The sequence below is a fragment of the Glycine max genome, chromosome 6 (assembly GCF_000004515.6).
Source record: "Glycine max cultivar Williams 82 chromosome 6, Glycine_max_v4.0, whole genome shotgun sequence".
In the NCBI taxonomy this organism is placed as follows: Eukaryota; Viridiplantae; Streptophyta; class Magnoliopsida; order Fabales; family Fabaceae; genus Glycine; species Glycine max.
This window is the reverse complement of record NC_038242.2, coordinates 33,580,371-33,595,421: the sequence shown is the minus strand read 5'-3', so window position 1 is coordinate 33,595,421 and position 15,051 is coordinate 33,580,371. Positions and strand designations below refer to the sequence as shown.

At 35.7% G+C, this 15,051-nt stretch overlaps 1 protein-coding gene across 1 annotated transcript; it reads right to left on the bottom strand.

The window, feature by feature from the left end:
- LOC100778881 (heme-binding protein 2) lies at nucleotides 1–1,143 on the bottom strand. Its single transcript, XM_003525918.5, has 2 exons — nucleotides 908–1,143; nucleotides 1–401 (listed from the first exon to the last, which is right to left on the bottom strand). Exons 1-2 carry the CDS (start codon nucleotides 1,141–1,143, stop codon nucleotides 23–25), a joined length of 615 nt encoding a protein of 204 aa, XP_003525966.1. The 3' UTR covers nucleotides 1–22.
- Nucleotides 1,144–15,051: the final 13,908 nt, after the last annotated feature.

The following is a 15,051-nucleotide window of genomic DNA, read 5'->3' as shown; positions in this document are numbered from 1 at the left end:
ATATTCCACTTGCATATCATTATCATTCATAAAAAAACCATATCTCATTCACTCTATTGTACAATTCAAAAGGGGAATTGTACTGTGCCACAATGTACTTATTCTTAACAATAGCGGACCATGTAGTGCCGGTAAGACTATCGTTCAAGGCCGACACTTGCAACCCAATATTAGAATCTTTGACAAATCCACCAAATTGTCTTACTGCTACATCTATAGTTTTCCATCTCTGAACATAGAGACCATTTGCCAAAGGTGGGTCTGCTTGGTTCACTTTCGGCACATAGAAGCTCACAACAATTGAGGAATTTCCACCATTAATTGATACTTCACTGATCACAGGCGTTGTCATGTTCATTTCCTTCTTATAGTTGTTGTTACCATAAATATAACTAAATAGTCTGAAAAATAAAAATATTATAACACTTTGCTAGTGTGTAAACTTAGTTAAGGAATGAAAAAAAAAATATGATAAATAATGTAATGAAGTTTAATAAAAAGAAGAGAAAAGATAAATTAAAAAAATGCAGTGATAAATATTAAAGTTGATATTTAAAATTATAACCTAAGATTATGCTCATCTACTTAAGGAATTCTAAAATTTTATGGGTGAAGAAAAGGTGTAAGTATACAACCTTTTATTATTGTTTCTCCTCCTCTTTCTTCAATCGATTACAATAGAGTTTCTTTTCATTTTGTTAATTCAATTTCGTGTGAATTGATAAAACTTTGACATCCCATTATATAAGCGTATAATGTAACATACATTGTAAATTTAGAAGACACATGCTATTAGTTTTAATACAATCCTTAAAATACCCAGATTTATTAATGCATTACTCAAAACATGATTAAAAAAAATCAAAATTTGATATAAATTTGCTTAATACAAAAGAAGTGAAATCACCTTTTGAAGCCAGATCTTGTAGCTCCAACCAAAGAAGGGTCTTGAACAGCCAGATTTGAAATCCACACAGGTGAATTATAACGACGGATTTCAAAGTTTTTGCCTACATATTTGACATTATAGTTGGGGCACTCATAGCGATTGCATGATGGGGGAAGTACCCCTTCAACACCCAGAAATGAAATTAAGAGAAGACCCAAGAGAATTGGGAATTGCAATGTGGAACTAGGAGCCATTGTTACACTTTTTGAACACTATAGAACAAAAGGGTTGACTAATAAAATGCCAATTATATAGAGAAAGATTTATCAAAAGATATTAACTTTTTTTTATATCTATGCATTAAATAAACCTCTATTTAATTAAGGATAGACCCAAACAAGTAAAAAATATTTGAATAACGAATTATATGGGTGTTTGAATTTCCCAAACTTGACATGTTTTTGCCTAAAGAATTACTAGTACTATCTATTAATGAAATTGAACATAACATCAATGCATTCATTTAATAAATATCTATTTCATTGGCAAAAGTCAATACATATAAATATTTTTATTTAAAAGATATTAATATTTTGTATACCTATGCATTAAATAAACCTCTATTTAATTAAGGATAGACCCAAACAAGTCAAAAATATTTGAATAACGAATTATATGGGTATTTGAATTTCCCAAACTTGACATGTTTTTGCCTAAAGAATTACTAGTACTATCTATTAATGAAATTGAACATAACATCAATGCATTCATTTAATAAATATCTATTTCATTGGCAAAAGTCAATACATATAAATATTTTTATTTAAAAGATATTAATTTTTTTTATATCTATGCATTAAATAAACCTCTATTTAATTAAGGATAGACCCAAACAAGTCAAAAATATTTGAATAACGAATTATATGGGTATTTGAATTTCCCAAACTTGACATGTTTTTGCCTAAAGAATTACTACTACTATCTATTAATCAAATTGAACATAACATCAATGCATTCATTTAATAAATATCTATTTCATTGGCAAAAGTCAATACATATAAATATTTTTATTTATGCAAGGTTATACATATTTGAATGAAAATTAGACATGTTTTTTCATAAGGAAAAAAATAGTCATAGAAAATTCTTCCTTCATCTCAAAATATGTCTTGTTCCAGGTTGGTTTACACAAATTAAGAAAAGTTCAAAAATATATGACAAGGAATATTAATTTTAAGAAACTAACCTTAGTAATATTACATTGAAAAGTTGAATTGACAATTATTAGAGTATTAGTGGAAAAAGGATATCAACATGATACTTATTTTAAGACAAATTTTTCAAAGGCGACTTATTTTACAATAGACAGAGTAATCTTTTAATATTCACTCATTTAATTCACCTTTATTAAATAGAAGTTGCACAAATATGTTGAAATTTTATAATCCAATAGTTAACGTGAGCTAACATTACAAGACAATTGTATTAGCTATTTATCAGTAATGAGTTTTATTTTATGTGGTCAAATTAGGGAATAATGGAAATCCTGTTAGGTTAACACACTATAAGAAGACTATGATACCCAATATACTGAGGCATTGCATATAGTTTCTCTTTTTCTCATTGAAGAATTATGAAGATATTGTTGAGGAATAAAGAGGTTTCGATTGAGGAAGAACCATAAGACCATTGATTGTTTGTGATTGAACAAAAAAAAAATTGTCAAACAATGCTTTGATCAGGAACCAACTACAAATTCAAATATTTTATCTAATCCTTAATAATGAAGCACGTTGTAAATCTTATGAACTTTTGGTGAATTATCGTAAATTATAAACTTTTGAGTTTTTAACTTCCTCATAAAGAATAAAGAATAAGAATTAAAAATTCAAGATATTCTAACAAGTGGTATAACAACAAATCCTCATTACTTGATTATCAAGATTTTTTTCTTTCAGCATTCGAAATAAAGATATACTTTGTTCGAATGTTCTATTAATGACTTGTGACTTTTCCCAGGATTAATGTACGCTTTTCATGATATCTATAAGGGGCTAATATTATAATTAGTGTTCACGAATTATAATAGAAAATTAAGAATATTGTTTAGCTTCTTCGAAAATAATAAATTTGTTGACCTAGACTTAAAAAAAAGTGTTAAAAGGAATGGATTAGCATATTATGCCATTATAAAGAATCGATGATTTTATTTTCTTGATTTATGAATTACTAAATAAAGGGAATTGAATGGTGATTAGGATTTTATATGCGGTTCCAATATTAAGGATTTGGTAAGTATATATTGTTGTATATATACGGACATGTGAAATTGTTTTTTTTGGCATGTAATAAAGATAAAGATACATCTAATATATTGTTTTATCACTTTTTGAATATTAGATATTTTTCATTTGATTTCCAGTAGAGATATATTGTTGCCACGTCTTTTATTCTTAAGATTGTTACCTAAGATTAGAATAATAACGTTTTTGCCATTTGAATTTTGTTTCATGATTTCCAGCATTAATTGGCATCAATTTTTCCCCGGTACGTAAATCAATTGTGTATAAATTTATAAATCACTCTATGTTGCGTGTAGAGTTGTATTTATCTTCGATAATTGCATATCACTCCTCGTCACTCATATAGTTGGAAATGGATTATGGATAATAACTCTTGATTTTGATATGAAAATATTATGAAATCGGTATACAAATATATTTTATGGTAATTATATTTTATTTTGGAATCAGTGATTGATAGTCTTATAAAATTTGTAATTTGTAATAAGGTTATTGTGATCACGTCAATGATTTGTGGGTGAAATTGAAAATAGTTTGAGATATATCTCTCAAAGATTGTTACAGGGTGATATATGATCATTGGGGGTCATACAAATGTACAATTTTGGGCTTTTTTTTATGTGTAAAACTTGTGTAAATTAAGATTTTCTATTTTTTTATTAAATTGTTTGGTATATTTGGTTGAATTAATTAAAACAGTAGCTTGCCAAAGTAACCTGTGTAGGTTAATTTGATTGAATTAACATAGAAGTTCCAAAGAATTATTCATGTGAATTGTTCTATGCCCAAAAAAAGATGCAATTTGGTTGCATAGTGACAAGTTTCCCATAATAAATGTGTGGTGATTATAAGCATTAGTTTTCCATGTGAATAATGAAGTCTCTAAAGAAAATCATTATATGACTGAAGTTACACTAGATTAATTTTCTATGTGAATTATGGAGTGTCCAAAGACAACCATTTTTTGACAAAACTTATCACCAATATTTGTAGGGGAGTAAGCGTTTTGGTTTGGGTTGGATTTGGTCAAATCCATGACCCAACCCATTCAAATTTGAACGGGTTGGTTTGGGTCGATTTTCTAAGAAAAAAATGAAACCCAACCCAAACCAACATGTTTGTAAACGGTTTGAGTTTGGTTGGGTCAGCGGGTCAAAACATTTAATTTTGTTTGTTTTTTTTATTAAAACACTATTTTTTGTAAACTAAATGTTTTATTAAATAAATCAAACACAATTGTTTCTTGTTAGATTTTTTATTAAAAAGAAAATTTTGTGATGATGTTACATCCCACGCCACTCCATTAATTCCTATCTATCTATCTATCTATCCATGGGGGTGAGAAATTAAACACACCATATTCGAGATAAGTAGTTTCAATAAACATAGTAAAGATAAGTCTCAAACACTTTTTTTTTATCAAAATCGATGGGATATTATAAGGCCTACTTTTTTGTAAATAGATTCAAAATATTTTGAGAAGCCCATCTGAAGTGGCTTGAATCAATAAAACCCTTGTCGCTTTGATCTTGAAGGTTAAGGATCCAATGATGCTTACTCAATTTAGGTTGATAAGTCTATGTAATTAATAGTCAATAGTATTTGATTTTTTTTAAATTTAAAAATATATTATATATTACATGTAATAATAATTAATACAAATTAACGGTTCAGGTCAACAAGTTAGCAGGTTTGGATATTAAAACTCGTGACTCAATCCAAAACTCAACGGGTTGATATTGTTTGGTTTGGGTTTGACCCAAACAAAAAAATTATCCTATCCAAACTATTTGAATTGCTTTTAGGTCAATTCGGGTTCGCGAGTGACTCTCCCTCACTTACACCCCTAAATAATTGATCATTATTTTAAGAATACCACTTAGAGTTAGTTCTTTCAATCCAAAGATTTGGGATTAATGGTGTGCTACCACTATTATTTTCACTACTCATTTTTTTTTGGGAATCCTAAAGCTGCATGGCACAAACTTTAAAGTTTGGAAGAAGTTAGTTGAGAATTTTCTCAATTGCATTGAATTAAACGAATTGACCAAATTAACTATAGAAAACTCTAATAGGGCTTTATTTAACATGATGCTGGATCAAACTAGGTTGTTCTTTATCGAATCCTAATGAAACTAAGTCATTCTTAGAATAAGAAATGGAAGAGAGTTGAGGATATATATTGCATAAAGTTGTTCTTAATTAGAGATGAAACAAGATAGCAGAATAAGGAATTTACTAGTTACTTTTGTAAAAGGGTGGGACATATGAAGTAAAAGTGTCCAAAGTACAATATTTTGTTTGCGAAGAAGGGTAAATTTCTCATTTTTGGTTTGTTCTAAAGTAATTTAGTTTTCATACCCAAGGGCATTTAGTGAGTAGATTTTGGTGCTATTACTCACATACGTATGTTTTTGCAAGGTTGTTGATAACAATTGTCTAATCAATTCAAAACAAATAAAACTATGAAATTTTGTACTACATAATTAACCTAGGTCGACTCAAAGATACAATTCAATATGGTTCTGAATTTGATTCACTTATAAACAAAAAGGGGAATTTCAAGGAATAGTTTGTAGGCACTGGAAAGAAATGCAAAAACACAGAACATAAATGAGAAATCTAAACTTAAACATAGTTGTAGAACACAAACAAAATTACACAAACTTGTTGTAAAACAGATTAGAGATCATCAATCCAATTCACCAAACCAATGCAAATCGAATTATCACGTTTTTGCAGACAATGATCAAGTTATGAAGGTTCAATCAATGTCATTGGAGTTAGTTCAATCGAATTAATCCCTAAATTCATTGAGATTGCAAATTAGGTTGGAATATCATCCAAGCAATCTATGATTAAGTTTGAAATTAGGAAAGGAATTCATAGCCTAATTCGTTTTTAATCCTAATCATATTCATAATCATGAAAATCGAAAATAGGATTGAAGAAAAAGATGAACATTCACACAAAATTAGAAATACTAAACCAGAACTCAAATTTAGCCGTGCTTGGAGTGGATCCTTTGATTGATTGAGTGCTTAGCCTTCCATGATCAACACCAGTGAAAGAGCCACGACATTTGTACAAGAAAAAGGAAGAAAAAAGTGAAGAAGGAGAAGAATGAAGAACAGTTGAGAGAGAAAAAGATAGAGAAGAGTTTGATCCTAAAGCTTGCACAGCAAGTAACTAAATTTGTTTTTGGTACAAAATGAAGTAACTCACTCTCTAACTAACTAACTTCCACTAATATATATGGTTACTACTAAGAAGGAGGGATGGGCCTCAATTGGGCCAACTAATTGTTCGACGGTCGGCAAGTGCATCGGATCGTGCAAGTAGTATAAAATGGTAAGTGAATACCGAGTATCGAACTCTCAGGGAACTTGTTTTACCTGGTAAAGCTGTGGTTCAGTAAATAAGTGCCTTTGGATGAAAGTTTGGTGCGTGGTATGGACAAGTATGCAACTAAACTATTCAACAGTAAAGCACGTGAGTAGTGGTGTGTGAAGACAGATAAAGAACGTGTCGGTCTTCTTACTGGATGAATGATGTTATTAAAGATGTTCTCGACCTAATAATGTTTTTGTGTTCTATGATGTCTCCTGGACTACAAAACCCCGATGTTTCGTGCATGTTTAGCCTAATCCTAGTCAAGCGTCATCCTCAGATCCCTCTTATTGGACTAAACTTGATCAGAATCGCATTAAGACATACATACTAACAACTAGGTTACCGTACCCCGATCCCTCGTGACAATACGATAAACTAGCCCCGTCCTATCAAGTTCTAAGGATCAAACCATTTCCCAATGTTGAGTGACCCTAGCTAAGCATGCATCTACGTGATCAAGGCAAAAGCATACTAACATGAAGTAATGATAGTACAAAGAACACATAAAACATCATCAGATAGATATAAAAGTATTTACGTCAAGTACCCCATAGGAAGAACCAACTGAGGATTTAGCTCTCCATAGCATGGAGGCTTCTTTTAAAACAAAGAGAAGAGAATGTGAAAGATTGAAGAATTACAGGTAGTAGGGATGTCTCCTCCACCTCTACAAACCTCACAATCACTCAAAATCTCATCCAATGCTTCGCAAGATAGCTTCCTCTTCAAGCTCAGTTCTCTCCAGTCTCTCCACAGCCAGAAACTCTAAAAAAAACTCAATAACCCTCTCAATTTCGAGATTCAGCTTTAAATAGGCAATTATGTTGGAAGGCACGCACATAGCGGGAGATAGGCTCACTTGGCGCGTGTAAGTGACTTCTGGCTTAGCGCCAGGCATGCTCGCTCAGCCTGGAGGTTCGAGCAGTTGCTTAGCGAATTGATTCTCGCTGAGCACATCTTGGACAACTCATCTGCTTCCAGGATTTTGTACACGATTAGCCATGAACTGTTGCGCTTAGCGTATGGCTTGCTAAGCCAGAGAGTTGGCTTAGTGAGTGGCTCAAAATTAGCACTTCCACCAAACTTGCCTAATTAGCCTAAAATTGAAAAGGAATGATCATTGAATACACAAAATGGGGATACTTAGTACTTATTACCTATATTTAACAAAAATTAATTACAACACTACAAAAATTACCATAAATGGGAGGAGTTGTATACAAATTACACAAGTTTCTTACACAAAAGTTAGTCATATTATCCGACTAACAAACTCCCCCAAATTTATAGCTTTGCTTGTCCTCAAGCAAATAAAGAACAACTCACTGGTCCCCAAGTGACAAAACATGCAGTGATTATGTACAAAGGTGTGTAATTCCCAAAATATTAGTTGCATGATACCAAATGAAACAAAAATGCCTTTATCAATTGCTTTTCACAAGACATGTAGTTTTTCAGAGAAAAAGAACATGTTAGTTAGCAACACAATAAATAGAGCTAGGCAGGAGACAAATTTCATGCAAAGATACTTAACCAAATTCTCACAGCTACTGTATCACTCACACATAAGTGTTTAAGCTATTTAGCAATAACAACTAACAAGAGGTCCAATCTTTGTACTTCATTTCATGCCATAAAGTCAGAAATACACAAATTGAATCAGAAGGACTTTTATTGGCTTGTAATGAGGTTGGGCTACAAAAATATTGGTTTTTCTAGGATGCAAAAGCTTGAGTTCTAAGAGAGCATAAATCCTATACTAACCCAGTTTGTCTTTTCAATCCACTTAGCCCATTCATCAGCCTTTCACTTGACTTTGTTTTAATAGCACACACTTATTTGAATTTCTCTTTTTCTTCTTTTTTTTAACACATAACATTTTATTAATTTGCTATGTGTGTTGTAGTTTCTCACCTTTAAATTTATCCATCCAACAACTCCCCCAAATTTGGGGAAAAATTGTCTTAAACCAATGTGCTCTCCTAAAACCTAAGCAAGGTAAATGGAGATAATAATTTCAGAGCTTAGGGTTCAATTTGACAATTACAATTCAGCTCAAAGATGGGTGCAAATGATATCATAATTGGTAAACAGGTAAGCTTTTGGTTAATTGACTTATATATAAAACAATAATGGCCTTCACCATATCCACATTTATGCATTTCATTCTAAAATTTAGAGATTGATACAAAAATCATAGCTCCATACTAGTCGTTCTCTCAATAATTAAGTTCACACTCTCACCGGGTTATGGTTCAAGCTTTTCTTTCTCAATCAATCTGTCCACTGACTAACATCTCTAATCGTGATCCTACTTTCTTGTTCTTTCTCATCTAACATACATGCTCATTCAAAACTCATGATTTCAACACATGCTTCACCCTTTCATGCAATCAATTCACAACACCAATTTCACAACAAAAATAATTATGTTTGCACTGCATACTCAGATAATCAAGTCAAACTATTCAGTATGCATCAAGAGATGCATACTACTATCCACAATCAAAAGTATGTAATCATAAATATAAACCCATATCACAAAAAACAACTGTACTAAAAGCATCGTAATTATAATATTTATCAAAAAACAAGAACAAGAATCTAAAACTCCTGTGACTGGTCATCCTGCTGAGTCTCCTGATCCTGAGTGCCCTCCTCATCTGTCAAATGTAGCACAAGAGTGGCAGGAGGAGTGGTAGTCAGTCCCAGGATTGGTGTGGCAGGGTCCTCCAGAATCTCATGCACTGGTGTAAGAGGGTCTGCTGGCTACTGAAAAGAAGATTGATTGATACACCATTGGAGAGGGTGGATCTGGTGAAATTTGTGGTGATCACTCTAGAGTAGCAGCCTCCTGCCTTACTTGTGCCCTGCCTACCTCAAAATGAATGGCTCAGGAATGGTCGCCTCAGATGATGCATCATGTACTTGTTGAGGTACTTGAGCATTGGGACCCTCACCTTCTATCACAACAGAAGGCAATGTTCCAGGCCAGGATACCTTCTCAATGAACTGCTCTACCGACAGAATGGACCCTGGAGGAGCAATCACCTGCAAGCTCTATAGTAATAAAATATGTCCCTGATGAATACTCTGGAGCATGGCTTCAAAGCGCTGAGATTCCTGGACAACTGGTGTTGGAGTAGTAGAAGTGGAAGGAGCTGGTAGAGTAGAAGAAGAAGGAACATCAGCTGGTCTCACCCTTGCCTTCCTCACCCCTCTGAAGTTAATTGTTAGATCATCCACATTCCAACAGTTTTTCTTAATGTAGGCCAAGTTAATGGCCGGGCTCAGGCTCTCATAAGTCAGACTGTCAGAGGTAACTCCTCTAGCTCTGCATAGGGCAGTGATCAAGGCTCGAAATCCGAGCCTAGAGGAGTTACTCTGAGCAATAAAAGAAATCTGACCTGAGATAAGGGCTCCGATGTTCATGTCCATGTTAGTCACCAAGCCATAGACCAACCTAGCTCTATCCATATTTAGATCTGAGGTGTGGGATGAGGGAGCTAGGTTGGAGTAAGAGAAGACACTCCATGTGTGGGCCAGTGTCGTTAGATCTTTTCTGAGAAGCTTCCATGGCCGGCCCTCAACATTCAAAACAAACCCCTTGCGGGGAATACAGAGCCTAGCTTCAATCTCTTGAGGATTAGTCCTCAACCTGCAAAGTCTAGAGTAGGTGGGTAAAGATTCCCCCTTCTCCAATACCACTGGCATCTAAAGGAACTCATTCAGGCTATCTGCATCTATTTTGATCAGGTGTCCTCGTACAATGGCTTGCTTGGGTGCTTGCTCCTCTGTGGTGTATAAATTAGAATAAAACTCCTTCACCATAGCTACATCTATGCTTCCATCTTGGAGATTGGTGAGGCGTTTGTGTAGATTATGCCTCTCCAATTCCACTTTAAACTCGTGAAACTCAGTATGATAAATCTGCATATTTCTCTCCGGAAGGATATTCCGACCGAGAATGTTATCGTTGTGTCTATTCCAAGCGTCCAAAGAATGGAATCGCTTGGTATCATACTGAGCTTGAGGTCTGGAAGCAGTGCTTTTCCTCTTCTTGGATGCCATCTACAATAAAAAGAATCCATCAGTTTATTAGACCAGAAGTTATCAAAATTAAAACAGAAAATAAAAATTGAAATTGGCAACGTGCACTTAGCAAGATGCAGCTCGCTTAGCATGCCTTAGGAAAAACAACACACTGGCTTAGCCCAACAGGGTTGCGCTTAGCTAGTCATGATAGACAATTTTCTCTACATAATTGGCTTAGCGAGATAGGCGCTCGCTTAGCGCAGAGCACTTTTATTTCAAACAATGGCTTCGCGAGCAATGTTAGCTTAGCCTTATGCATGCCGCAACGAATAGCGCTTAGCCCACGGGGGCGGCGCTTAGCGTGAGCAACACTTCCAAAATTTGACTAAGTTAAGTGGGCTTAGTGACTAGGCTCACCTAGCCCAACCACTTCCGCAACGAATAGCGCTTAGCTAGGCCAGACGCGTCTTAGCGCGAGGCAGTCAACAAAAATATCTATCTAAGGTACCTGGGCTTAGCGAGACAGCACTCGCTTAGCCACAGGTTTGTCATTAATGATGTGTACAGTGGCTTAGCGCACCCAGATGCCGCTTAGCCGCGATGTTCATAATGAAGATGAACATTCAACAACCTGGTTGAACTCGCTTAGCGCATGCATGCTGGCTAAGCGAGTTCATTTGGAAATGTATATGGTCAAGGCTTAATTGATGAACTCGCTTAGCACACCAGCCGCGCTTAGCAAGTTCGACGCATTTTCCATAAAAAACGCAGACGAGGAAGTCTTTCGACTTCCTATTTTAGGCCTCTAATAGGCCCCTATCAGACATACAACACAATCAAAATTATCTACGCCTAACAACTCCTAACAAAGTCCTAACTTTTATCTATTCTACTTACAATCTAAACCTAAAAATCAAATTGCTAACTTAATGTCTTCTATCCTAAGGTATTAACAAAAGAAGAAGCATAAATGAAGTTGGAAGCTTACCTGGATCGAAGATGCTTCGTGAAGATTCGGTGAAGGATGCAAAATGAGCGCACAAATGCAATGCGAAAGTTTCAGAAGAGAGAGGTTGCAGGAAAAGCTTTTCAGATTTTTGGGGTAAGTGTGAGTGTAACTACTATTGCACTTCACTTAACCATTTTTCAAGTAACTCGCTTCGCGAAATAATCCGCTAAGCAGGAGAGGCGTTTGGCTTTCTGCCTCCTCTCTTGGCGGGCCGACATGGGCTTATTTAAAATTCATTTTTTTTTAATTTCACTTAGCACAAAGCAGTGTGCTAAGCGAACTGTGCAGATAAGAAAACCTGTAACTCTCGCTAAGCCGCACTTATGGTCGGCTTAGCGAATATACTGCATCCTGCATACAGGGGGTCATGTGCTTAGAGAGCGGTTGCTAGCTTAGCGCCATCTAGGCCGCAAGGAATTTCATTTAGCACGGATGGGTCATGCTTAGCTCAATTAAACTAGTAATTTGACCGCAAGGAATATGGCTTAGCGCAGCACACCATGATTAGCCACAGACATGATGCGCTTAGCGAGTGTACTCTCGCTTAGCCCAATTCAGATCGAATTGAATTGGGCTAGGCTCACCCATGGCCAGCTTAGCGAGCCAATCACCATGAGATGCAGGGGTTTGAGCACTTAGCGCAGGCTAACCTCGCTTAGCGAAAGAAGGAGATGTGCTCAGCGCATGATATGCGCTTAGCGAGTGGACTGTTTTCATGAAAATGTTTTTAAGTTATTTTCAGTCCACATTCTCAGATGTTTTAATCCAACCCCATTTCTCAAAAACATTTTAATCCAACCCTAAATATCTATGACTCATTATAAGCTGATATCCCCCTTTTTTCAATGATTATAAAGAAAATTCCAACCTATGCAATGCATGAAAAAAAAAACAAAATGAAAGGAATCAGAACTGGGTTGCCTCCCAGGAAGCGCTCTTTTAACGTCATTAGCTTAACGTATATACCTCAATGGGTGATATCAAATTTGGCCGTCACCTTCAGGACCTCCTGTTCAACCTCCCTTACCTGTAAGCAAACATTTTGTTCTGGCACAAGCTTGTCTTCTACAAATAAATCAAAATCAATTCTCTGATCTTCAAAGCCCATTTCCAGTTTCTTTCTTCCCATGTCAACTACACAGCTTGCAGTTAACATAAATGGCCTTCCCAAGATTAAGGGAATGTCATTATCTTCACTGATATCCATTACAACAAAGTCTGCTGGGAAGATAAAATGTTTTACTCTGACCAAAACATCTTCAATTACTCCGTATGGTCTGGTAATGAAGCGGTCAGCCAACTGTAGAGTCATTCTAGTGGGCATGATTTCCAACTCTCCCAGTCTTCTGCATATAGAGAGCGACATCGGATTAATACTGGCTCCCAAGTCAATGAGAGCTTTTCACACTGTGACTTCACCTATTGAGCAAGGAATGGTCACACTCCCAGGGTCTTCGTGCTTTGGTGGAAGAATTTTCTGAATCACAGCACTACAATTACCCTCCACAACTATATTTTCCTGGTGAATGTACTTGTGCTTTCTTGTCAACATGTCTTTTAAAAACTTTGAGTAGAGTGGCATTTGTTGCAAAGCTTCTCCAAATGGCATAGTTATTTCCAATTTCCTGAAAATATCTAGGAATCTCGCCAGGTGGCGTTCCTTATCTTTCTTGGAAGGTACCAAAGGGTATGGCACTTCCTTTCCCTCATCTGAAGTTGTTTCTTTACTCTTTTCTCTTGCTTTTTCACTCTTACTCTTTTCTTCTTTATTTTTTTAAACTTTTTCTTTTTCTTTTTGTTTTCCTCCCTCTATTTCTTTTTCATTGTCTTTCATTTCTTCCTTTCGAACAATTATTGGCTTTTCTCTCCACTGACTCCTCTTATTTGTTACCCTATTCTTCTTTTTAACAGTAGTGTCCTTCAAAGAAACTTGCTCCTTCAAAGCAACAACATCCTTATCCTCAGCCGCCACAAGCTTCATGCTTCTTGTCATAACAGCTTTACACTCTTCTTTGGTATTTTTCTTGGTATTTGCTCCAAAGCTGTTGGATGACTTCTCAGCTAACATTTTGGCCATTTGACCCACCTGGATCTCAAGGTTTTTCAAGGCTGACTCAGTACTCTTATGGTTGGACATGGTCACTTGCATAAACTGAGCTAGTGTCTCCTCCAATTTGGTGGTCCTCTGAAAAATATTTGGCCCTTGTTGAGGTGGCCTGTTGGAAGATCCACCTTAGTCCTTATTGAATTGATTGCCAGGGTGTGATCTCCATTGCCCTTACTGATTGTAGGGACCTTGCTGGAATCCTAAAAATCCTCCTTGGTTGTATCCTTGTCTCTGTTGATTTCCCATGTAATGAACTTCCTGAGTGTGTTCTTCAATGGGAATGCAATGACCTGATTCATGAGCCTCACCATAAATGGTACAACTTGTAACCAGCAAAACAGAAGAATGGGAAGGTTGACCAGTAGATAGTTTAGTTGGCAACTTACCAAGTGTTTCTGTTAAGATCTCAAGTTGCTTAGAAAGCAACTTATTTTGTGCCAACAAAGCATCTTGTGATGATAACTCCAACAAGCTTTTCTTGGTGGGTTGATGTACTCTATCTCATAGAATGGCATGATCACTTGTAGACATATTCTCAATCAATTCAGTTGCCTCTTCAGGGGTTTTCAGCTTTATCTTCCCTCTTGCTGAAGCATTTAACAACTGCTTGGTTTGTGGTCTCATCCCATCTATAAACATGTTCAATTGAATTGGCTCAGAGAATCCATGTGTGGGAGTCTTTCTCAACAAACCCCGAAACCTCTCCAATGCTTCATTCAAGGACTCATCAGGGAACTGGTGAAATGATGAAATAGCGGTTTTCCCTTCTGCAGTCTTTGACTCGGGGAAGTATTACTTCAGAAATTTCTCAACAACTTCCTCCCACATCTTCAAACTGTTACCTTTGAATGAATGGAGCCACTTCTTGGTTTCTCCTGCCAAAGAAAATGAAAATAAGTTGAGTCTTAAGGCCTTGTCTAGCACTCCTGCAATCTTTACAGTGTTACAAATCTCTATGTATGTTGCTAAGTGTGCATAGGGGTCCTCGCTTGGTAAACCATGAAATAGGTTTCCCTGTATCAGATGAATCAAGGAATGAGGATAGTTTATATTATATGCTTGCACTTCTGGCCTTGCAATACTTGTAAAGAATTGTTGTACTGAACTACTGGAATAATCATCAAGGGTTACCCTGTGTTGATTTTCAGCCATGACAAAGGCTTCTGGTAAATCTGTAGCGGATTCCCTTGATGACGGTGAATCAGATGATGTAGAGTCAGAAGATTGAGCTTCTTCTTATAGAATGGAAGCTACTGTCCTATCTTGCAACAATTTCCTTCTCCTCTCGGCTCTATGCCTTCTTAAAGTAGCTTTA

Coding starts and splice junctions, on each gene's coding strand:
- LOC100778881 (XM_003525918.5), bottom strand. CDS start 1,143: ATGGCTCCTAGTTCCACATTGCAATTCCCAATTCTCTTGGGTCTTCTC. Junction 402..907: donor ACAAGATCTGGCTTCAAAAG/GTGATTTCACTT, acceptor TTTATTTTTCAG/ACTATTTAGTTATATTTATG.